The sequence below is a fragment of the Canis lupus genome, chromosome 1 (assembly GCF_003254725.2).
Source record: "Canis lupus dingo isolate Sandy chromosome 1, ASM325472v2, whole genome shotgun sequence".
NCBI classification, from domain to species: domain Eukaryota; kingdom Metazoa; phylum Chordata; class Mammalia; order Carnivora; family Canidae; genus Canis; species Canis lupus.
The window spans coordinates 20,974,422-21,000,835 of NC_064243.1; the positions used below are offsets into that span (position 1 = coordinate 20,974,422).

The following is a 26,414-nucleotide window of genomic DNA, read 5'->3' on the forward strand; positions in this document are numbered from 1 at the left end:
TAAGATTAAGTATCACAACCCAAGAGGACATATAATCATGATAAAACATCCAATCAATAAATGGGATAGAAAGATACAGTCTTTCACACCTGAAGAAACTTGCTGCTCAGAAATTATCAATTTTATTGGCTTTTTGCTGTCTCTTTTCATAATACTTGCCTTTTGGCACGTTCACTTCTCGATAGCACTTCCACCAAACAGTTTTTGAGACACAGTGAACTTTGGAACAGGAAGGATGAAACAAAAATTCAAATCTATGAGTGATTCCATGTGTTTGAAACTTAAGGGGGAATATCTTTCATGATGTTTCTTTAAAAAATATTTTTGTAGAATTGTATATAATGTTACCCTAAACATTAAACAGAATACCAAAAAAAAAAAATCCACATTTATAACTTTAAATAAGAAATAACAAAACTAGAGAGACATATAACCCAAACAAACCCAAGATAGTGTTCCTCGATTTGGTCAGAAATCTCCATATGAAGCTGGAATGTGCCAACACAGAAATACTGAAAGTAAAGTTCCTAGGACAATAATATACAGTTGAGTTTTAAGTCTTCATAGACTTATTACACTTTTATCCCAAAAAAATTTTGGAATTAGGATTGTTAAATTTTTTTCATACTCAGCTAAAAATCTGAAATCTTATTAAAATTCTTTTTCTAACACTTTTAAATATACCTAAAAGTAATGGATTGATAAAAATTTATATTCCCACTCCAATTTTTAAAACCTGTAATTGTTCTGTCTGCTTTTAATTTACAGCTCAGCAGTCTCATACAGTTGTCACCCTTTTACCTCTGGATAACTCACACTAAAAAATACTTAAATATTTAACATGTAACTAATTCTTTAGAGAATTTCATGATCATTTATCATTTAGATTGTTCTTAGTTGACTCTCCTATACATTTCTTTTTTAAAAAAGTTGGAATTAATCATTTTAATAAAGTTAATTCCCTTTTAAGGTAAATGACTAGGCTTCCATATTTAACACAACAGGAAAAATACTCCTTTAAGTATAATCAAGTTTCTTAGAATATTAGTTATAAATATAAAAATTTAGGTGGCTTATCTTATTTAGCATTGGAGACATTTTCTTGGAAATGACAGCACTAACCAAATCCATGAACAGCCTGACAGTCAGTATAGCATAATCCTTCAGAAATGCTTTTCAGGCGTACTAAATACTAGGTCTGATCAACATATATGCAAATAGAAGTTAATTATCTGATGTAGTCACCTTCCCTGTCTTCTACAGAATTTGTCTAACGGTGGATCTGGCAAGGCCTGGAAGGAATATGATCAACTAAGATCCACCTCATATTCACCCACTTAAAATCCGCATTTTTAACAGCCAGCCATACTTTCATCATCCGAGTAATACCATGTTCGATTACATGCAAACTGTGTTTTGAAGTAGAAGGCAATAATCAGAAAATAAAATGTTAGTGGCAAAAATACCTCCACAGAGTAAACAAAACTTAATGGCAAGTGACTCTCAAACTGGGTAAAAACAACTGTATAGTGGGAATTCTGACTCACTGGCCAAGAAAAAATAACAGAGTTCACTCTATACAGTTTTTGACATCTAAGTTTATAGCAAAAGTCTTAAATAATGCTTTCAATTTGGGGGGAAAAAATTCTTCAACACAATGTACTTAGAAATTCCTATTTGACAGTAAAGCTACCTAGCAAAGATGCTATAATTTGGGCAGTGTTAATTTGTACTGTTTGTATGCATACAATTTTTTTCATTTCATCGGGCTTTTTAAACATGCGTTATGATTTAATTCCTAGTTTCGTTGACAAAGATGCTTTCTTGCTTATTAGATGTTTAATCGGTAGAAAATGTAAAATTACAGAACTCTGCTCAGTTCCAGCTAGAGACAAACTTTACAGATTGCTTTAAAGAAAGTTCAGCTCTTACAAAACAGCTTTGTAATACAGTTGCTTTTGGATTTTACATTCATTTTAAGTTTACTTAAAAAATTGCATAAAGAGATTAGGCACTGATCTCGTAACTTTTACTAGTTGGAGCTAACCCCAAAACTAAAATGTGGGAAATAATATAGTATCAAAATATTAAATTCTCAAATATACTCCCCAAAAATGTTTTATAAACTGACCAGTAGTATCAAAATTATCTTACATAGATTCAAAATCAAAGCATTAATTAAGTAAGGTTTTCTCTTGGATTTCACAACATAAGACATATCTTTTAGCTCTGCACCACCCCATTCTTATTTGCAAAAACTATATTAAGTATTTATAAAAATTAAGAGTAACATACTTCCACATGCATAAGATACACCATAACAATTTTGATACTCCTTTAACCTACTTAAAAGTAGATGCTAATTGTATAAAAAGGTCTACTTAAGAGATTTTGGACAGAAACCAGGAAGAGTTGCTCAATAATCCAGAACCAGATGATAAAATGATGAAGATGCTCAAGATTAAGTCCACATACGCTTCAATAACAGACATCATCCATCTCTGAATATTGGATATGTGCTGGCCTGAAAACCAAAGTCCGACTGCAGGACACAGTGTGGGTCCTTCCAGTTCACATTCTGGTATTTTGGCATAAAATGAAGATAGGTCACAAAACCTATGTATGTTTTCAAGTTTGTTTTTTTTAAAAATATATAATACTTGAACCAATCACAGAATAATATATGGCTTATAATTTATCAGTTTAAGCACTAGGAAAAAAAATACATCTTTGTTCTGTGGTGACTATTTATTGGTTGGACTGTTTTATTTTCCTCTTCACATTTTCGGTGACTGTTTCCCACTGGTATCATCAACCAGGTCTCGCAGGCGAGATAAATGGTGCAAAGCCCTTCATTAAAAAGTATAAAACACATTATAAAGCAATATTAAGGACTGAACAGACAATGCAGACAGCAACAAATGGTGATTATATTGTTTAACTTTAAAAGTAGTACAGAAATGAATATAAAATTAGTATCAGACATTTATAATTTTTCTTTATAAAACTTTGAGATTTAAATAACTGAGGGCTAAAATAATTCATTTAATTAAACATTTACTTTAAAAAATATACTTTTGACAGGTAAGAGGTTTTTCTTTGAAAGTTTGCCAAAAAGTTTAATGATAGGTTTTATTTGTATAACACTTAACATTTTTTTCATGTCATTTTCACAACAGCTCTGTGAAATTATACCTTTTTCTTTTGGAATACTGTTTATATCATTTAACAAAGTATTTTCATTAAGATGTATATTCAGGATAGCTAAAATTTAAAAAAAGCACTGAAGAATCAGTTACAGTTGAGGAAAACTCATTTTTATTGAGCATGAGGGGAAACAAATGACAATTATGTGGTACTATACCAACAACCTGGTTTTTTTCTCTAAAACAAAACTAAGATTATAGGTCAGGTCTCAATGAAGAAAACTTAATTATCCCCAAACAAACCATTAGAAAAGTGAAGGCCCTTAGCTTTCCAGTCTTCCTCTAAAAATATTCTTCCTTTTTCCTCTCACCTACCATTCATTCAGATCCTTAAGGACCTGATTTATCAGAAAATCTGTTAATCAACCATTTTTCAGATGTCTGATAAATGAGACCAACAAAAACAAATAATATTAACAATTATGATGTACAGTCATCTGTTAGTAATTTCTAAGTTGAGTTGAAAGGTGGCTGGGATCCCTGGGTGGCTGAGCGGTTTAGCGTCTGCCTTTGGCCCAGGGCATGATCCTGGAGTCCTGAGATCGAGTTCTGCGTCGGGCTCCCTGCATGGAGCCTGCTTCTCCCTCTGCCTAGGTCTCTGCCTGTCTCTCACGAATAAATAAAATCTTTAAAAATTAAAATAAAAAGGTGGTAACTACAATACCCTCTTCTACAGTCTCTAAGGGAGGTTTGGTAAATGTATTTTAAATAAGATGAATCTTCCACTTTACCCAGGATATACAGATGCAAGAAACTAGTACTGTTATTTATTGCATTATATCTGTTTCCCTGTACTCTACTTCTTGGACACTTTTACTCAAATGTATTAAGAAACTGGATTTTGCCACCCTTTTTGGCAACTCTAGTTAATTTTTGAGATGGTCATCTTCATTAGATTACAATAACTTACCCAAAGTTACTATGCAATCAGAGATTATCATTTCTATATCCTATAGTACTTTTTATCTAAAAAAATATTTTCTTTCTCGAGACACACATTTATGAGAAAGAATATAATTTGTGAATATACTTTGGACTCAGATCTATATTTTTCTTTTTAGGCTTATTATTTATAGCAACCTATGAATTCAAAACAAAGGGGCACATGGCTGGCTTGGTCAGTGGAACATGAGACCCTTGATTTCAGGGTTGTGAGTTCAAGCCCCACACTGGGTGAATCTTAAAAAAGGGGGAAAAGGGGAGAGGGAGAGGAGAGGCAAGGGGAAGGGAGGAAGGAAAAAGCAAGGGGCAAACAGCTAGAGTCTTATCTCAATGTTTACAACTCTGAGGGCCAGAGATCCATGGATTTAGAGGGATTATGAAATTGGATGGGGGGGGGAATTCCTCATCTCTATTTTCACTAAATGCTATCTGTAATTAGCATTTCTTTCCATTATGAATGCAAGCAACAGACCAAAATCTGTGACCTCATATGACATAGAAATCCGAGATATTTTCAATCACATTGTGGTCATTGCATAGATCTCAAAATATCTTTTATATTTATCACTTCAAAATTACAACAGTTACATATAATAGTTAGAAAACTAAATTATTAACCCCATTGCTAGAACATACGTAGTCTTTCTGCCAACAGTCCAAAACTTCTGACATATGACATAAATGCCTACAGTCCAAAAGTTCATATGACATATTAGACAACTTTGAGCCTTGCTGTTCATCCACCAAACAGCAAAGTGTCACTGGTGACTGAGACACTGAAGCTTTCCAATACCTCGTCCCCTTCTCTGTTTGCTGATCAGTATGTGAAAGGTAAATAAAAGACCACAGGATGGTTTAACACTTTTATTCAAATTATCTAAGAGGTCTTCATTCTAATATGTTTTTACAAAATAAATTTTAATTTACCTTTTAAATGTCCTATTTTATTTAAAGATTTTATTTATTAATTTGTTCAGAGAGAGAACACAAACAGAGGGAGAGGTAAAGGGAGGCAGACTCCCCACTGAGCAGGGAGCCTCACTCTGGGGCTTGATCCAGGATCCCGAGATCATGACCTGAGCTGAAAGCAGATACTCACTGACTGAGTCACCCAGGCGCCTCTTAAATGTCTTATTTAAATGGATTAGTAAAGAAGCACATATTACTAATTAGAAATTCATTCTGATATTTTCATAACTATAACTCAATATAACTAGTTTCCTTTCTAGTCCTATTTTATGTCTTTAAGAGCCAACATTAGGGAAAAATAAGAACGATGGTAAGGAAAAAGAGGGGTGTAGTATGATGGGAATGAATAAAAAACCTAAGTAGAAATGTGAACTCTTCAGTCTCTGTACCTCGGCTACACAATCAGCTAGCAGTTCCTTTCATTTAACCTTTATCCGCCTTGCTAAGAATAAGACAATCTACTTAGAGAAGAGGCTATCAAAAGTGATTTGCTATTATGTGTAGGGACAAGCACAGGATAAAATTATAGAAGGAAATCATTCTTGAGTTTCTTTTCTATAAAGTAAAAAAGCAAACTAATGGGGAAAATATCAATTTAAGAATTATGTTACATACAACGCTGAACAATCCACCTTAAAAACTAAAATAAAAAAAAACTTCGTCTTATTGTAAGAATGTATCTATCAATGAACATTAGAATAAATAGAAATCCATTCACAGAAATTCAATAATGGATTGAGTAAATGAGGCAACTTAACTATATTTTATCTTACTGATATTCTGTGCCAAACCTCCTATTAGTATGGCTATACTGGCTGTTGTTAAATACTGTTTACTGGCCTATATTCAGCCTCGTACCCAGCAACAACTCAGCAAACTGCCGACCATTCCCTTGGTCTTAGTAAAGAACATCAGAATAAAAGAAAAATCTTTGCTCAAGGATGTTTTACAAATCTGAGAGGTAATTCTATCTCTAGTATAGAACAAAGACCAGAAAATTTAGCAAGAGAACTGAGAAACAGGACTTTCCAGCTATCATTAAGTCTGCACAGCATGGCCTTTAATACTAAGAACTATAAAATCTTACACATTCATTTCCAAATTAGAATTCCAATATATTCCAAAGCCAATACAAATTACTTTTGGATGATTGATGATTTTGCAATCATCTCCTGCTGCTCACCTTTATAGCATATGAGCAATATAAATATACTATTGCTCATTCTTCAAAGCCTGGGTAGAGTGACTGGTGGCTTACATGACAGATAAGATTCTAGAAAAAGCCCCTGCTCAAAAACTAGTTTTTCATTTGCTAAGATGGCAAATTATTCTTATGGAGGTTTCAGTTAGTAAGTTTTTATTGAGTTCCTAATATGTAAATGCATAAGAAAAGCTAAGAATTCTAGGGATACAAAACAATTACAATTTAGGTTCCTACTAAAAGCAAAATCCTTAATTAATTATTTATTTATTTATGATAGTCACACAGAGAGAGAGAGAGAGAGAGAGAGAGGCAGAGACATAGGCAGAGGGAGAAGCAGGCTCCATGCACCGGGAGCCCGACGTGGGATTCGATCCTGGGTCTCCAGGATCATGCCCTGGGCCAAAGGCAGGCGCTAAACCGCTGCGCCACCCAGGGATCCCCTAAAAGCAAAATCCCTCTGGAAAAAAAACCCCACATTTTAAGCTACTCAATCATTTACACTTCAGGTTCAGGTCCAGTGAAAGTGGTAATTCTAATGGAAGAACACAAGAAAACTGAGTGGCAAACAGAGTAAATAGAACCTATACTGTAAGAGCTTAGCATTTACTAAGGCTAATGAAAGACATTTTAAAACTGGTTAGCAATCAAACTGTTAAAAACAAAAATTGTTATTTGAGAGGTGGGGAAGATACAATAGGACTTTCATCCTAGGAAAAGTCATTAAACCACCCAAAATACAATCTGCAACTTTTTTTTTTTTAAAGATTTACTTATTCATGAGAGACACAGAGAAAGAGGCAGAGACACAGGCAGAGAGACAAGCAGGCTCCATGTGGGGAGCCCAACGTGGAACTTGAACCCAGGTCTCCAGGATTAAGCCCTGGGCTGAAGGTGGTGCTAAACTGCTGAGCCACCCGGGCTGCCCAATCTGCAACCTTTGAAAAAAATGTTTATTTTGAATTATGAAAAGACCATAAACCTAACCAGAACAATTTGAATTTCAAATTGTCCTTAAAATCTACAGATTATGGGCAGCCCAGGTGGCTCAGTGGTTTAGCGCCACCTTCGGCCTGGGGTGTGGTCCTGGAGACCCGGGATCAAGTCCCACTCCCACGTCGGGCTCCCTGCGTGGAGCCTGCTTCTCCCTCTGCCTGTGTCTGTTCCTCTCTCTCTCTGTGTGTCTCTCATGAATAAGTAAATCTTTAAGAAAATAAAAATAAAAAAATAAAAAATATCTATGTTATAAATAATGAAAACATATACTAACATACTTCTAAAAGTTTAAACTTACTTCCTAACAGTATAAATGCCTTACTGATAATACTTCTGAAATGTAAGTAAAAGCCAAATTAAGATTGCCCCAGCTAATCCAACAAAATCAACAGCTAAAATCCATCTAACAAAACATAAATCTTACTCTCTCTGAAAATTGCATTCTATATGTAAGCAAGATTATTATCTAAGCTAGAAAAAAGCTGGTACTACTAAAAAAATTTAGGTATTAGTAAAAGCACCTACAATTAGTATCAATTTTTGTGCTCATTTAACTACTTATGACGCAGTATTCATCTTCACCAAGAAAAACATCTTCCAGGCTACATACTTTAACATAGAAAACTACATTTAAGTCTGTGACCCACATTCAAAATTAATGTTCTTAAGAGGGGCACCTGGGTGGCTCAGTTGGCTAACCATCTGCCTTCAGCTCAGGTCATGATCCCAGGGTCCCAGGATCAAGCCTGGCACTGGACTCCTATTCAGCAGGGAATCTGCTTCTCTTTCCCCCCTCTAACTCTCCTCCCCCACTGCTTGTACTCTCTTGTAATCTCTCTCAAGTAAGTAGATAAAATCTTAAAAAAAAAAAAATTTTTTTTAATTAAAAAAATGCTTTTAAGGTACATGATAAGCTTGAGGTCATCTACTTTAAATTTCAAAGCATAATGAAGTCTTTATCCTAGATAATCAATTGAGGCCCTTGCATCAGTCTAAATAGATAATGCACCACTATCATTAATAAGAAGAGTGTTAGGAACACAGGCTTTAAAATCAGACTATCTATCTGATCTGAATCCTACCTCTACCTCTTACCAGCTATGTGACCATGGACAAGGTACTTTGATACTTGATCTTTATTACCTAATTAAAAAAAAAAATAGTAATAGTACTTAACTTCATAGAGTTGTAAAGATCACATGAATTACATTCAAAAGCACTAAGAACACTGACACCTGGTAAGTGTTCAATAAATGTTAGTTATTATCATTATTCACTGACTCCTAGATAGGGACACTATATCCAAGTACTATGGCAAGCTATAAAGAAAGAGGTATTACTTCTACCCAGAAAATTATAAGTAGAGGGGGAAAAATCATACATACATATATTTTTAAACTATGGAAACAAAAAAATACGTGTGTGCGTGTGTGTATACACACACATACGCATACATATCATGGCAATTAGAGTCCTAAGTTTACATGTCTAGTGTTTCACTTTTCCACCACTTCCTGAGAAAACCAAATCCTCAGCAAATTCTGAAAGGACAAAAAGATAATGTGTAGCCCCACTTATAGCCAAGTGAAATGATGTTACTAAAGTAAAAAATTTCAATCTTAGCATGTCTTAAAGTTCAGTATTCCATCTTCTGAGGGTACTGCATATTCACACAACCAAACCCATAAATAAAGACCATTTCCTCTGCCAACACCATGACCATAGGAAATATATGTATTAGTCTCCATATTTTTACTTAAGATAATGTAACTAAGGAAAAAGGTTGATCAACACCCTTACAGTATTTAGACCTATCTTTATATCCAGAACATTATGTCCACTTGAGGTTTCTGTGGAGATATGTCAAACAATGACACATTTATGATTACTGTATTTATTCAAGGAAATACATAAAAACATATTTCATGAACAAGTTGTTCTTCCATGATATCTATACCGATATTATCCCAAATTTAGTCAGAAATGAGAAGAGAACTCTTTTAAGCCACTCACATCCATTATACTTAGGTGTCTAAGGTTATCTCATTAGGTTCTAAGAACATTTTAATAGGAAATAGTACAACAGGAAACTTCAGGATTAAACAATATGTTCCATGAAGCTTAAATATACCAAGTATATCTACTCTTAGAACTATTTAAATCCTCCTATAATCTTCTGATTTCAAAAGAATGGCTAAAATGGATTTGTATCCATAGATATTCAGAAATTAGTAGAGAATACTTACTTTTGAAGTGACCTAGTAATAGGAACCATACTTTCCTTCAACTGCAATTTAGAGAAATTGTCTTCTGAAACCTATTATTCAAAACACCAAATATAACAAGATATTGAAAGTATTAAATAACTATAAAATTAAAATCCTATTTAATATGTGAATAATAAGAATAAAAAACATTGTCTGCATTTCCAAGGAAGTAAGTCTAGCAAATAATTTTCAGTAAAGTATTAAATATTTTTTTTATTCTAGGGGTGCCTGGGTGGCTCAGTTGGTTAAACATTTGCTTTTAGCTCAGGTCATAATCCCAGGGTCCTGGGATTAACCCCTACATCAGGCTCCTGGCTTACCCCCTTGGCTTATGTTCTGTTATCTCTCTCAAATAAAGTCTTTAAAAATATATATATTTCTCTTTATTCTAAAAATCTAACTACTGCTTAGGTTCATCTTTTTTTTTCTTTCTTTTTTTTTTTAATTTTATTTATTTATTCATGAGAGACACACAAGACAGGCAGAGACATAGGCAAAGGGAGAAGCAGACTCCCTGCAGGGAACTCGATGCAGTACTTGATCCCTGGACCGGGGATCACGCCCTGAGCCAAAGCAGATGCTCAACTGCTAGGCTACTCAGGCGTCCCTAGATTCATCTTTCACATATGCTTCTAAATATATGTCCAATATAAATAAAACCTTGACTTGAAATTATAACTGTAAGAACAAGATTATGTCTCAACAAGGTCTGAAAAAGGATGGGATACACTCTGTATGTTAATATAATAATCATTAAAATGTATAGAGAAAAATTAAGAAATAAATTCAGAGTGTGACAGTTCCCAAGAGCTGATCCATTTATTGGTAATTAAAACTGAATTTCATAAAGCTCTACTGAATAAGAGTAACCAAATGACAATAAAAATATTTATTATTTACCAGCTATTAAGTTTTTATCTGGTGCCAAGTACTATGATAGTACTTCATATAGTTTATCTCAATTTATCTTCTCAACCTCATTTTACAGAAGAGGAAGCTGGAACTCAAGAGGTTAAGTGATTTGTACAAATACTGTACTTGCTAATTAAGTAGCAAAATTAGAATTCACAATCAGATTTGGGAGAATATAAATTCTCTGTAAACAGTATACTATTATGAAGAAAATTCAATCCCTACAGAACAGCAGCCCAATGCACAATGCGATTTCTAACTTCCTAGGAAATACACCAAAAAAACGATGTTTTTAAAAAAAAATTTTTTTTTTTTTTAAGATTTTATTTATTTATTCCTGACAGACACAGAGAAAGAGAGGCAGAGACACAGGCAGAGGGAGAAGCAGGCTCCCTCCGGGGAGCCCGATGCAGGGCTCCATCCCGGGACTCCAGGGACACGTCCTGAGCCAGAGGCAGATGCTCAACCACTGAGCCACCCGGGTGTTCCTCCAATGGTTTTAAAATAAAAATTTACATCAACTATAAGTACCAAACTAAGTAGCAAAACGAAATTTCAAGAAGACAAAGGTTATGTGGAGAAGTCTAAGGTTGAAAAGATTTTCCAGGCATCTCCAAACATAAATGCAAAAAGTCGGATTTATACAGATAATTTTGTAGGGCATTAAAAAACAACACCTACAATTCTTTCATACTACAGTTGTAACACTATTGTATCTACATAAGATGTTGTATTTACAACCATAAACCAAATAGAACAATCCATTCAGGGATACACACAACTGCAGAAATCTAATAGTATTAAATCTGGATAAGTTACCTTCTGAAAAAATAACAATAGTACAACTCTACAATATGTTATGTGGCATGCTTATTAACATAAAACTAAAAGTCAAGCCGAAAAAGATCTAGGAAGAAATCTTATATCTACATAGATCTCAAGTCACATTCCCAGATTTCAATTCATAAATCAAGTTTGTACTTACTTGATTAATCTCTTCTCTCAGTTCTGCTGTTTTATTCTGATTAAAACTTTCCTGTACTGCTTGAAGATTAAATAACATTTGTTTTAAGGCTTCAACAGGACCATGATGTTTCCCTCCAGAAAGGGTACAACTCTGAGGTTAAAATAGATGAATCATTAACCAAGCAATTCACGGAGGAAAATGTTACACACATACACACACACACACACACACACATATATATATATATATATATATATATATATATATAAAAGAGTAATAGCCCTTCAGTATTTTTAAATTTTATTTATTGAGAGACATGGAGAGAGAGAGAGAGAGAGAGAGAGGCAGAGACACAGGCAGAGGGAGAAGCAGGCTCCATGCTGGGAGCCTGATGCGGGACTCGATCCCGGAACCCCAGGATCAGGCCCTGGGCTGAAGGCGGCATTAAACCACGGAGCCACCCGGGCTGCCCTAGTCTCCGCTCTTTTCAATGAACAGTACAGTACATCTTCACATTTGCAATGCATTCACTTAGACATTTAAAATCATAGATTTTTAGAGCTAAAAAGTCCTCAGGGCTCAGGTAGGCTGACATTTTCTTTTTGGGTATGTAAATGAAGCTGGTTATCAGCTGAACAATGACTAGAATTTCAAATATAGCATTCTCTAAATGCAGTATGTTTTCACAGAGAATGCTAGTTTTTCACCTATTCATTGGCCACACATTCCTTGCTACCTAAAAAATACTTATACTTTAATTATCACTGATCTTATCTGTGTCCAAGAAGGGCACTACATAAGAGAATCTATAAGGGATATTTTAAAACTTCTTTTCTAAAGTCTTCTTACCAACCTATTATTTTTACATCTTCCAAATGAGTGCTGTATCCTGATAACTATCCACATAGTGGCAAAAAAGCCACACAACAGATTTCAGCATAGACAATATAATATACATAGTATTTAAACTTTAAGCTGTTGACAAGCACAAAAAATATTAGAAATAGGCTCTCATTGGTGAAGAGATTCAAAGTTAAGCACACTCTCCACAGTTACATGAATAGAGTATAAGAAATGGGATGTAGAAATGTAAAATGGTGCAGCAGCTATGGAAAATAGTATGGCAATTCCTCAAAAAATTAAACAGAATTACCACATGATCCCCTTCTGGTTATATACCTAGAAAAAGTAAAAACTGAGACTCAAACAGATTATTGTACACTCATATTTATAATAGTATTATTCACAATAGCCAAAAGGCAGAACCAGCCCAAGTATCCATCACAGATGAATGGGTAAACAAAACATGGTACAAACAATGAAGTATTATTCAGTCTAAGGAAGGAAGGAAATTTTGACATATGATACGACATGGATGGACCTCAAGACATCAGGCAAAGCAAAATAAGCCAGTCACAAAAGGAAAAATATTGCAAGATTCTTCCTGTATGATACTATTGATTGAACTGTGCTCCTAACCACCATAAAAAATTCATGTTGAAGCCCTAACCTCAAAAGCAGCTCTATTTGGAGAAAGGACTGTGAGGTAACTAAGGTTAAATGAGGTCATGAGGGTGGGGCCCTAACACTACAGGATTAGTGTCCTTCTGATAAGAGACACCCGAGAACTCAAAAGGCCATGTGAGGACACTGTGAGAAGGCAGCTATCTGTAAGCAAGGAAGAGAGCCTTCAACAGGAACAGAACCAGCCAGTACCTTGATCTTAGATTCCTCAGCCTTCAGAATTATGAGAAATAAATTTCTATTGTTTAAGCCACCGAGCCTATGGTATGTTTTTTTACCATAGTAGACCAAAACACATAAGGTTTCTAGAGTAGTCAAATTCAGAGACAGAAAATAGAATGGTGCTAGCCAGACGTGGGCAGAACGGGAATGGCGTGTTAGTACTGAATAGGTAGTTTCAGTTGGGGAACATGAAAAAGTTCTAGAAATAGATAGTGGTGATGGCTGTACAACAATGTGAAGGATGTGAAGGTACTTACTGCATAGAACTGTATATTTAAAAATGGTTAAAAGAACAAGTATTATGTTGTATATATTTCACCAAATTTTGTAAAATAAAGAAAAATAACAAGGCTTAAGGATCCAATTAGCCTCAGGCACCTGGGTGGCTCAGTTGGTTGACCATCTGACTCTTGGTTTTGGCCTCTGGGTCGTAGGATCAAGCTCCGAGTTGGGAAGTCTGCTTGGGATTCTCTTTTTTCCCTCTTCCTCTGCCCCATCCTCCCCCAACCAAATAAAAATAAATACATTAAAAAAAAAAAAGATCCAATTAGCCTTATACTCCTGACTCTAACCCTTGCAGACAGCACCTGAAGCATTATCTCTAAATTACCTCCATCCAGCCACTGACTTAGAAGAATTTCTAGTCACCTGATGCCAACCATAAGGGCTACAAAAGCCTGCTTCTGGAGTGAATTTTTCTTTCCCTTTTTTTTTTCTTTTTTAAAGAGTTATTTATTTATTCATGAGAGAGACAAATGAGAGGCAGAGACATAGGCAGAGGGAGAAGCAGGCTCCATCCATGCAGGAAGCCCGATGTGGGGCCCAATTCCGGATCCCAGGATCACACTGAATCAAAGGCAGATGCTCAACCGCTGAGCCACCCAGGAGTGAATTTTTCATGCATAGTAGTGATCAGAGTTCCAAAAAAGAAAACTAAAAAAAAAAAAAGATTATATGAACTGTCTGGGCCATTCACTAATGAATTTTTAATAAATGTTGGTATGTCTGAATGTCTGATAGAATTTGTCCTGAGACTCATCACTGAAACCTGGTAGTGAATGTCTTGGAGTGTATCTTTTTGTATAGCTATCTCAGAACTACAATAATGTTTCACATATTAAAAAAGCAAATAATTTAAACCAAATAGAATGTGGTTTAAGCCCAATATATACCATAAAAGTGAACCACCTGACAGTATTAAAATTGAACAACATGACCACAACCACAACTGAAGGGGTTGGGAAGAAAATAATTAACCAAAGTAACTTTTGAAAGCAGTACTTTGGATATTTTAAGGCCAAGATCAAAAGAATTATATATAAATAATATGATATCGGTAGTAAATTTGTTTCTTACAGGCATATGGAGTAACATTTGTCAAACTATGTATATGCTAAAATAAACAAACAGTTAAGGGATTATGGGTAGTAGTAGGGATTCTCACCAGTGGAAAGAAGATACAAATAAGGAACAGGAAAGGCTAAAACAAACCCTGTAGGACTGGAGTGGAGTCAGAGGTATCAGTATGAACTCATGATTTTATACACACGTATAAAATATACATATATACAGATATGTGTGGATTAGTAAACACACGTTTCCTAGATCTGCCTGATGAGAAAGTCTAGTAGCAATAAGCATAACTAGTGGCTGGATCTTAGTTTCTAGATGGCTCCACAGAGAAGTGCTCAAAAAAAAGATGAGGATATGTCAAAGGGACACAGGGACCACCTGAAGGAACTCCTTATGGCCTAAACTGTAACAATTTGAGCAAGGAAATAACAATATTGCATTAAAAACTTAGAATCTAAATATAGAATCTATGAGTCCCTACCAATATAAATAATTTAATTTATAAATAAATGGGGAGAAGGAACAGTTCTTCATTCTATAAGAACTTCAATTAATGTAAAAGAAAAGAAAATCCACCAATGGATGGTAACATTGGTGACTGAAATTTTGAGATTATTTGCAGTGTCAAAGTATCTCCCCATATTTATTAATGACAAGAGGAAACTGTAATTTAGTAAAGAGACAGCCAGTAGACACCAAGTGTTCAAGGTTAACATCACAAGTATTAACACGTTATAACTTCATATATTATTACATTAACATACTGTTATGGACTGAATGTTTGTGTTCCCCTAAAATTCTTATGTTGAAGACTAATCCCAATGTGATGGTATCTGAAGAAAGGACTTTTGTGAGGTAATTAGGTCACAAGGGTGGAGGCCTTCTGAATGCAATCAGTGCCCTCATAAGAGACACAGGAGAGCTTGCTTCCTCCCTGTTCTCTGCCATGGGAGATCATATGGAGAAGATGGCCATCTGCAAACTAGAAAGCAGGACCTCACCAGACACCTTGATCTTGGACTCCTCAGCCTCCAAAACTGTGAGAGATAAATGTCTGTTGTTTAAGCAACCAGGTCTGTTGCATATTTATTGCAGTATAGTGTATTTTATACAGTAGCCCGACTAAGACACATACAATAAATCAATGATATCAATATATCGTGAACCTTTGGTTATGATGAACTGAAAAGGGCATAGCATGATCTGTTGCATTCTTGTCAAAAGCATAACCTCACTCTAATCATGAGAAAACCCAAATTAAGGAACTATACAAAACCAACTGACCAGTACTCTTACACAGTGTCAAGGTCATGACAGATAAGGAAAGACTGAAGAATTGTCACAGACTAAAGTAGATTAAAGAGACATGACAACTAAACACAATGTTGGATCTTGGAACAGGACATTGGTAGAAAAACTAGTCAAATTAGTGTAAGGTAGCAGAATTGTACCTACGTTAATCCTTGTTACTGGTCATTATACTATGGTATATGATAATATTAGGGAATCTGAAAAAAGGTGACAAGAACTTTCTACACATCTTTAAAAATTATTAAAAACAAAACAAAACAAAAACACCCTGGTAATGAGATTATGTATGTCTTGGCAGGGGAAAAGGGACCAGCTGGTTAATCTTTTACACTCATCCATCTCAACTTAAAAGAACTTCCCCAAATTTGTTCCTCTACCAGTTTTCTTTAATTAAATTAATTTCTTTCTTTAATTAAATTTGTTCCTCACCCAATCTTTTAGCTCCTTGACTCAAGTATCTCGGATTCATTCTTTGAATTCTATCTCCATCCTACTAGGTCTACCTTCAAAATACATGCCAAGTCTACTCGTTTCTGACTACCTCCAATGTACCCACCCTAAGCCAATCCTATCCAGAAAGATGACAAAAGTTTCCTAATTGGGTTCCCTGCTCCTTCACCAGTTCTAAGTCTATGCTCCCTCCATATAGCTGTCATTTTATAGTTTAAAATGTAGATCTGATTGTTTCATTCTTCCACTCAAAACCCTCCAGTGGCTTCTCATCTCACCTAAATATAACATAAAATCTTCATTCTATCACTTTTAAGACCCTACATGATCCATCTGGTTCCTGGTTACCTCTCCATCTTACTTTTTTTTTTTTTTTTTCCCATCTTACCTCTTATCATCCTTTTCCTTGTTCATTCTGATTGAGCTACCCTACATTCTTTTGAACATGCCAAATGTAATTCTGCCTTGGGGTTTCTGCACTATTACCTCTAAATGTAAAGTTATTTCCCCATGTATATTTGGTTTATTCACTCATTTTAGGTTTTTGCTCAAATATCACCTCATTAGATAGGTCATTCCTAACTACCCTAACTAAAATTATACCTCATTTTTCTATCTCAACTAATTTTTCTTCACACTTGCAGTACTCCCTTATATATCACATACTATTTTTTTTACTTTGTCTAATTGGAATAAAAAATCCAAGGATTTCCTCCCTCTTATTTACTAGTAGAAATACAATTCTTAAAAAAGTGTTTAGTACTCAAATATTTGCCGAAGAAATATTTGATAATTAAGCTTTACTTACTCAATATCTGTAATAGTACCTTACACAAAGTTTTAAGGTCAAACATTCTGACAGCCGCTACTTTCTCTAATAAATTTCACAGGAGGAATTTATTTTATTCAATTTTGCAGCTAATTGCTGAGTGTTCAACCTCTCAAATCTTCCACATTTTAAGACCTCAAAAGAATGATCTAGTATTTAACAGCCATGGCTATATTTCTATATTAAATGATACACAATTTCTTATATGTACATATAAACTCTTATACTTTACTTTAGGGTTACTGCAAGCACATATGCTGATTTTGCAAAACTGGATGATAATTTTTCAATTTTAAATTATAGAAATTTATAATTTTCTAAAGTTAGAAACACAACTCTCAATAATCAACCATTGTATGGGAAAATAGAACATACTCTATAATGATATGCTTTGTACACTACCCCAAAAAAACAAAACAAAAAAAAAACACGATAATTTAAGCTCTCTGTAGAGTTCAATCCCAGGTCCCTCTATTTAAGAATACTTAAAACAAAATCATCAATAATTCTAGGAGCAACGGTTTTATGCAATTGTGTTGAACAAAAGGGAATTTGTGTTTGTTTGTTTTAAAGATTTTATTTATTCATGAGAGACACAGAGAGAAAGAGAGGCAGAGACATAGGCAGAGGGAGAAGCAGGCTCCATGCAGGGAGCCCGATGTGGGACTCGATCCCGAGTCTCCAGAATCAGGCCCTGGACTGAAGGCAGATGCTAAACCGCTGAGCCACCCAGGCTGCCCCAAAAGGGAATTTGAAGCATTTTTTTGTTTCAACATCTTAGAAATTGAAATCTGTATATTAGTCATAAATCCTTTTTAAGAAGTTAAAAAAGTCCTCTTTTAATAAGTTTAAAAGATTTAACTTCACCCACCTGATTATCATCATTTAAAAAATCTTCAAGGAACCCGTTAGCACACTTTGCTTGTGAAGTTTGTTGAGGACTATCATCAGAGTTAACAGGAACAGGAGATTTGCTAAATAGGATTTAAGGATACAAGATAGTAATCAAGTTCCCAATTTGTAAAAATTAGTGTATAATTGAATGCTTATCATTTAAACACAAACAGTCACCAAGAAACAATCATTATAGATATGATTCATATTGATTTTGCTTGGTAATTCCTTCGTCTTCTCCCTAAACTGATACCAGAATCTAACCCTCCCTATCTCCTTGTTTCTCCTTTAAAGCTTTAAGAAAAAACTGTGAATAAAGTAAAAACATCAGTCTTAAATGAAACAAATAAGCCTTCAACTATAGGGTACACTCCAAAAGCTTGTTTTAAATAAGCAGTACATTTTTCCAAATTAACACAGTTACCCATTTATAATAAAACCCCCCACAAATATAGGAGTTTCTATTCGAATAGCAGTTACGTGCTCTTCCATGTCAAAGCAATAGGACTTGCCCTTCAGAACTGGTATTAACATAGATGACAGATTACAGTGGAAAAAGATCGATTTTCAAATTAAAATTCCTGAGTTCAAATCCCAATCCCATGCACTATGTGACTATATATAACTTATTTATCTAAATTTCAGTTTTACATTTGTGGTCCACTTATCTCGCAGAAGTACTATATAAAGTAACTCTATGTACCTGGAACATATAATAGATGCTCAACAAATATTAGTTCTTGATGTTTCAAGGGATAGCAGAACAAAGGGCAAACCCAGCAAAAGTCAGAATTTTCCCCAAACGAATTCTATTAGTCACAGAGAACACACAAACTCATTCTCTTATTTATATATCAACACAAAATGTATTTCTAACCCAAGTTACTCAGATATCGAAGAATCTTTCTATAACATTTAAATGTCACAATTCTGAATTTTTCTTAATAATTAACACTAGTTCATTATTGACTCATTTGATTTGTAACTTACTATGAGCTTTTCTTGCTCCCAAGTAGTCTTTTCGCCCATTCTTTACCAAAGGAGTTTGCACATCCATCCGCTACCATCAAAAAGCATTTATTGGATTACTAAAGAGGAGTGTGGGGTACAAGGGGATTCATTATACTATTCTTCTACTTTTGTATTTCTTTGAAATGTTCCATTATAAAAATGTCAAACAAAAAAGTAATTATCTGATTGTGTTCTACCTTCTAGTATACTACCTTGAGTACTTCCTAGTCAATTTTTGTTTTGATGATAGATTATCAATAAGTTGTCAACATCACATGGAACTTGTCAGATCTATTCCTTCTTCTCACAATCTATCATTCATTTTATGTACAAACATATCCACCACAATATGAATTCAATCTTCCAGACGTCAACTTCTATATACAAGGTCCTGGGCCAAACCAATGATTGTGATAATAATTATACAAGCGTAAATTATATATCTAATTACATAACACACTAGATGCATTCAAAAATTTTACTCTTAAACACTTCTTATACTACTTGCTCACTCATTTTGGTTGCAAGTGAAAGCAAAGCATTACAGTTACGGTACTTTACAAAGACCAACTGACCAGAAAATAAGAAATTAGAAAAAAAGTTTAAGAATTAATAAAAAAAAAAAGAATTAAGTGAATAAAGATACTATCAAACCAACAATTGAAAAATGAAGCTAAATATAGAAAAAATATTCTGGATAATCATCATCACTGTTAATAATTATGAGAGCTCATCAGAAGTCAAAAATTGTCCTAAGTACCTTATATATATTTTCTAATCAAACGAATCCTCAAAGCAACCCCAAGTAGAAGAACTTATTATAAGGTCTTATACAAGGTAGAAGTAACTTGTACAAAGTAGAATCTGTACAAAACAGTAGTAATTTGTAAAACAGCAGAAGTGTAACTTGTATAAGGTGTCAGCAAAGAACTCACAGAGCTGGGACTCTAAACCAGAACTATAGTCAGCGTCCACATTCAGAAAAATAAGATGTTCAACTGAGAAGTGATCAAGAATAGATCCAGAGGGGAATCCCTGGCTGGCTCAGTGGTTAGTGCCTGCCTTTGGCCCAGGGCATGATCCTGGAGTCCCGGGATTGAGTCCCGCATCAGGGTCCTTATATGGAGCCTGCTTCTCCCTCTGCCTGTGTCTCTGCCTTTCTCTCTGTGTCTCTCTCATGAATAAATAAAATATTAAAAAAAAAATGGATCCAGAAATTAACAGATTCTGTCTATAACAGACTACAAGAGAACCAAAGTTTAGCCAACAGAAGATGAGAAATTACCTGAGCCTAAGGCAGGATATAGGGTCACCAAGAATGCACTGCTGATGAGTTCAGACATAATAATATCACTAAGAAAAAAAGCTTTCCTACCTAAGCTCAATTCTTACTCCATACTCATATTCAAAGGTATTTAGGTAAACAGTGTTTAAATTATTCTTGGAAACTGTATCACAAAAGGCTAAACACACGAATGAAAACAATCTTAGAAACTACAAAAATTTATACCACACCAAAAAACACACCACCGTTTAAGGAAAATGACAACTAAGGGAAAGTAAAATGTAAAGAACTGGATAATTGCATAGCTCTATATATGGAGAGAATATAGAGGGAGAAAAAAACTTACAGTAAAAAGAAAATAACAAGAATTTCACAACACTCCTCAATCTGCAAAATAGTTGGTTTTGGCTATGATTCCTCGTATTAAACATAAATCAATATTTTACAATTCAACACAAGAAACGTAAAAAAAAAAAAAAAAACAAAGGTTATACAATGTGCCTAAGGTTATGAAACAGTACACCATCTTGTGGTAACAACTGAAAAATGCAATTTAAAGAAACAAAAAGCAATGTTCTGTACAATTAACATGTCATTATCATGGTTAATTATCATTGAGTTACTTAAAAAATAAATCAACTGTTCACATGACATTTTTCATTTGGAAAACTAAGAGTTTTTCCATTGTAACTTACGTACAAAGTAACAGGAATATTTTCCCATGATCTTTCTGCTTCAAGTTTATCTAACGAACAAGGACTATCATCCTTTTTTGTAGACTTCGGTAACTCTTCACTACAATGCTCTAGATTTCTCTTGGCCTTCAGGATAAGCAATTCAATCTTGTCACCTAATGTAAAAGATTGAATTAAGAAAAAAAATAAATGCAAAGCACAGCAAAATCTCAAAGGCAACAAATAAGAATTCAGATAATTTGGAATACATACATAACTGTAACAACTTTTTTAGAACATTTCAAAGAAGGGGGAGAAAAGACATTTCCTAGGCACAAAATGCTACATAAATGAAGACTGTAAGTGTTCAAAAGATTTATCATCTGATCACTATATCAAGAATATAACATAAAAGCTCCTAGATGAGGGGCACCTGGGTGACTTAGTTGGTTAGGTTCTGCCTTTGGCTCAAGTCATGATCCCAGGGTCCTGGGACTGAGCCCAGTGTTGGGCTCTCTGCTCAGCTCAGCAGGAAGCCTGCTTTTCCCTCTCCCTCTTCCCACTGCTCCCCGTTTGTGCTATCAAATAAATCAAATCTCAAAAAAAATTAAAAAAAAAAAAAAAAAAAAAAAAGAAAAGCATCTCCTAGACATGAAGTCAAATTTACAGCAGTTTGGTTCTTAAAAACAAAACAATTACCACTGAAGGGCTTTTTGGTTGGTCCTGGGAGAACTGGATTCTCACACTGACAGTGGCTATGTTCAGAATCACATTTACATTCATTAATTAATCCTTTATCATCACTCAAGGAATCTGAAATGTTTGAGGGTTCAAAAGAATATTCAAAACAATCTAATTTATTCATAAGTCGAGAAGTTCTTTGTGCCTGGTAACTATGCCTAGGGGAACACTGTTCTTCTTTAAATATTTTAGAAATCCTTTGACTCTTTGTATCAGGTAGCAAGTCTTGATGATGGAGCCAGACTGGGTATGTGAAGTCAGGTAGACTAGTTATTCCTGAAACATTAAGGTCAGATTTCTGGCTAGTGAGCCATCTTGGGTAATTCTTTTCACAACTGTGTTCTGCACTGTCCTTGAAAGACAATTTCTTGGAAAACGATAAAGATGGTTCTGAAATGCATTTATTAGTCTTATTCACAAGTTTTGGGTTTTTTAGCCTACCACGATGCCTTCCATTTATATTTGTATATATAACAGGAGTAATTACGTTATCCTTGCACAAAGGAGTGGAAGGTTCTTGAAAATTTTGTTTCTTTTCAGTATCCCATGAACTCAGTCTTCCAATGCACTTCTTGTTTTTCTTGCTAATTCGGTGACTTAATCCAATGTTAGTGAAAGAAAATGATCCATCCGCTGGAAGTTTTAATAGATCATCAGTTGTTAGGCTAATGGAGTCTATGTCATTAATAGTCTTTCTTCTACAAAATAAGGATGAAGAGCTTTTTTTGGGATCAAGATTTTCAAAAGCTGAAAAACAAAGCATAATTCTGCTTATTTTCCTATATCACACTCCTATAACAATACTTAATAATATTCAACAGTAGATAGAATGAAGAATTTAAGAATCATTTCTGCTGCTTTCCCTTATCTTCATTAAAGCTTTGATTAAAAGTATAAAAGGTATAGGTTGATGGAATACAATGCTTTTTTTCTCACATCTAATTTGTTTTAAGTTCTAGACTTTTGTCTCCAAATTTTCCTGTGTTCTTTATTGCTTCTTCAACTTTTTAAATCCAGACATACCTGATGCACAAATACATTCACATTAATATTGGTCACTCAACACTGGCTGCAACATAGGAGAAAAATATGCTATTAAACTAGGTGGAAAAATAATCTGCCTACTAACCCTGCAACAACACTAACACTGAGAGAACAGCCATTCTAACACTCTTCTGGAATATACTGTCCACATACTTCTAAGAGTGGAATGCAAATTTTTTCCATACTAGGGCCATCCTGTAAGTACTCAGTAAAGTGTTAACTAGGTCATCAACAAATATAGTCTCCGAACTGGTCTCTGTGAAAGCCTTATCAAGGAGAAACTCTTAACACAGTATAGTACTGTCCCACAGAATACACATCAGGAAGACTGACAGGGTCTTATTCTGTCAACTGGGATTGACTAAGCATGAATTCAGAAAGACTGAGCTCTGTATAGTTACCAAGCTGGTTAATGAAACCTAGAACCACCAAGTCAATGCTCTTTCCATTATGCTATGATAAAATGGCTTAAGGGTTTAGGATCAACCACTTGCTACTATCAGTTACATTCATCAGCTTCCCCTCCAAGGTCACAAGAAGATGTTAGCTGAAAATTCCTGAGAACCAGAGAATTACAGAATCATTTAAGAAAAGTATCCAGACCTCAATATTATGAAAGTTTTTTTTTTTTTTTTTTACCCCGAAGGAAGAAAAAAAGTTATCTAGTTTTTCAAGGCTACAATACATCCCTCAAATGCTTTAAATCAGTGGAAAACACACACAATTAACAGCATACCATGGTTTGCTTTATAAATACAGTTGGAGAATTCTGGCACATGAGCAGAACATCTACCAGCATTAACCTTTCCCGTGCTTGCACCAGGATACATTTGGTGGCTTGAATCAAAATCATCAATGTAGGCCTGCAGAGCCTGAGATGCAGAACGATACAGTTTATTCTTATACTGAAAAGAGCCATCAGAGTTAGAGGAATTACTACCACTCAGGCTGCAACTTGCTAACAGAGAAGATACTGAAGATTCTCGAGAACAAACTCTGTGTTTTGGAATTGATTTTGCCATGGCTTCTTCAAAATGGGTTATTTCTATTCATTTCTCTTAAAAACTGTAACAGAAAAACAAAAGGTTAAGATTCCATTAAAAGGAGTAATAGTCTTATAAAGAAAAATTACTAAATACGTAAATCTTTTATAATATACTTTAAAGAATAAAATTCATTTCTATTATCCTTTTTAGGCAATGCACATTATACATTTTCTATTATTGTAATTATTGTGAATTCCTTCATCACTGATTTAGAAATAGTTATTGAGTACCTGTTATGTGCCTAGAATTTTATATACATAATTATCTGAGAATAGTACCAAGGGAAGAGTAATCATTATTTTTAAGTCCTAAAAACTACTGATGTACAGTCTTTTCTTATGGGGACAGATTTTATGACATCACAATACCTAACATTCTCCTATACAGAATATTTTTCAATTCATAGCCTACCATCATGCATTACAGATAGCAGGTGCTCAATAAATTTTTAAAGCCATCAAACGAGGTGTTGGAAACAACACAGAAGAATATCTACCTTCAATGCTGTAAATGCCAATATGTAACTTTAGCCAACCCTTCCTCCCCCCATCCAGGGAAAACTTGACAAGATAATTTACAGTACTTATTACAAAGAGATAAACTACCAAGTTTATTGAGCCAGCAACATGTTCTTTCCCCAAAACAACACTGTTAATCATTTTCTCACCTTCATTGATGGCAATGCCCTTACTATTTTTTCACTTATGTTAGATTCACCCTACCTCTCTTTTAAAAGAGACATAGTTTGGAAATTGACAACATATTCATCTTACTGTTTTCCATTACTAAAATTGAGAGAATTCCTGTCTACCTTAATATGGTAATAGGCTCTATGTTTGAAAAACTAAAAAAAATCACAGAATGAACAGGCACTACTTCAGTACTTTGAAAAAAATCAAATCAGTGGAAATGGATCTTCTGTACTAAAAAAAACTGACGTCTAGGACTTAGTACACCCTACAATGTTACAAAGAATACGTTTACCTTTGGGCTATAAAATTTTGGGAATGTTTAAGTTATAACAACGTTTAATGTAATCTCAGTGACTATTAAGTTTGATGCCAAAATACTGAAAGTTTTCCACTTGAAAACGGAGTAAAACCTCGTCCTGCCTTAGCCTCGGAGCATGCACCTGCCCTTGCAGGACAGGTGACAGCAGCAGCAGCAGCCCAGAAGTTAGCGCTCACCCGGCCTGACTTCCCCCGACGCCCTGATGTGGCGCTCCCTCTAAAGGACCGCGAGACAGTCAGCCCTGCCCTTTCGTGACCCCTCTCCCTAACGCCGTTTAGATTTTCTGGAGTAAATACTGGTTGACCAAACATTTTTTCCCCTTATTCCAACACGGCACAGGCCACCAATGCATTCCAAAAACAGAAACAAACCTCTGAAAGATAAAACTGTTGGATTCCGGATCTTAGCAAGCGGCTGAGGACAATGTATTTTCGTTCACAGGAGGCAAAAAACGGAAATCCGCAATTGGATTTTTCTGTTGCTGTTGAAAGCTTCCAAACAGACCAAAGTACAATGACTAGTCTAAGGAAACCCTGTGCGGGCGCCTGGGGGGCTCTGGGGTCGAGCACCTCCCTTCGGCCCAGGGCGTGACCCCGGGTCGTCGGGCCCCCTGCGTGGAGCCTGCTTCTCCCTCTGCCTCTCTGTGTGTATCTCTCATGAATGAATAAATAAAATCGTAAAAAAAAAAAAAAAAAAAAAAAAACCAACCCCCTACGCGCAGCATCGCCCCTCGGACAAGCGCCAGGGGGCCCCAGGCCTTCCCCCGCGGGACCCTGTGGAGGCACCGCCAACGTTATGTTCCCATTTCTTCCGCAAACACGTCCGTTCGCGTCTCCAGAGGGAAATCATCACTCGGGACGAATAAAATGTTAAACGGAGAGGAAAAAAAAAAAAATTTGCACTTACCTTTGACCAAAAACGGAACGTTCGGCGCCAGAGGAGCGGGCGGAGCCCGCGGGGACTGAACGGCAGCTGCGCGGGTACGTGTCGCGGCCCGACATCTGCTTTCCCACAGCAAGAGGCCGCGGCTGACCAGGCCGGAAAGAGCGCCCCCCCCGCGGCCTCCGTCACCGAGGGCACCCCGCCCCCCGCCCCCCCGGGATGGCCCCCGCCCCCGCCGCCCTGACGGAAACTCCAAACCTGAGGGCCCCCGCTCCCGCGCCGAGCTCACCGTTTTCCTTCTCCACAGCGGATAAAAGCGCACCGGTCCGCGACTCCCACCGCAGCCCGCGCCTGCCCCCGGACGGCGCACGCGACCACGCCCCGCCGCCCCCGCCGCCGCGGCCCCCCGGGACCCCCGGGACCCCCGCGCTCGCAGCCGGCGCCGCCGTCACAGCGGAGCGACGCCCGCGCTCGCGTTCAAACGGAGCCAGCACGGCGCTGGCTCGGGCGCGCATGCGTGGAGCTCGGTGGGCGGGGCGAGGGCGGGGCGAGGGCGGGGCTCCGGCCCCGTGTCTCGGGGCTGCGCTGCCCGCCGGCCTCCGCCGTGCGCGGGCTCCCGGGACCCTGGGCGCGGGCGGCCGCCGTTCGGGCCCCGGCCCCGGCCCCGAGCGCGGCCC

The 26,414-nt window shown here is 36.1% G+C and overlaps 1 protein-coding gene across 13 annotated transcripts; it reads right to left on the reverse strand.

The window, feature by feature from the left end:
• Nucleotides 1–95: 95 nt before the first annotated feature.
• Nucleotides 96–26,144, reverse strand: C1H18orf54 (chromosome 1 C18orf54 homolog). Of its 13 annotated transcripts, none has more exons than XM_049112555.1 (10): nt 26,027–26,128; nt 25,762–25,856; nt 25,227–25,346; nt 23,535–23,863; nt 21,713–22,501; nt 21,039–21,189; nt 18,021–18,123; nt 11,479–11,610; nt 9,561–9,631; nt 3,296–3,832 (listed from the first exon to the last, which is right to left on the reverse strand). In XM_049112555.1, exons 4-10 carry the CDS (start codon nt 23,818–23,820, stop codon nt 3,640–3,642), a joined length of 1,725 nt encoding a protein of 574 aa, XP_048968512.1. In that variant the 5' UTR covers nt 23,821–23,863; nt 25,227–25,346; nt 25,762–25,856; nt 26,027–26,128; the 3' UTR covers nt 3,296–3,639. The 13 variants fall into 13 exon arrangements, 10 of the variants coding, with proteins under 10 accessions (XP_025278012.1, XP_048968512.1, XP_048968517.1 ...); XM_049112560.1 differs by lacking the exon at nt 26,027–26,128 and adding an exon at nt 25,996–26,013; XM_049112556.1 differs by lacking the exon at nt 25,227–25,346.
• Nucleotides 26,145–26,414: the final 270 nt, after the last annotated feature.

What these genes read in the sequence shown, in the direction of transcription:
- C1H18orf54 (XM_049112559.1), bottom strand. Translation starts at nt 23,820, where the DNA reads ATGGCAAAATCAATTCCAAAACACAGAGTTTGTTCTCGAGAATCTTCA. An exon ending in AACCAAAAAGCCCTTCAGTG is followed by an intron (nt 21,190 to 21,712) that starts GTAATTGTTTTG and finishes CTTTTACATTAG; the next exon opens with GTGACAAGATTGAATTGCTT. An exon ending in TGAGAGAAGAGATTAATCAA is followed by an intron (nt 9,632 to 11,478) that starts GTAAGTACAAAC and finishes TTTGAATAATAG; the next exon opens with GTTTCAGAAGACAATTTCTC.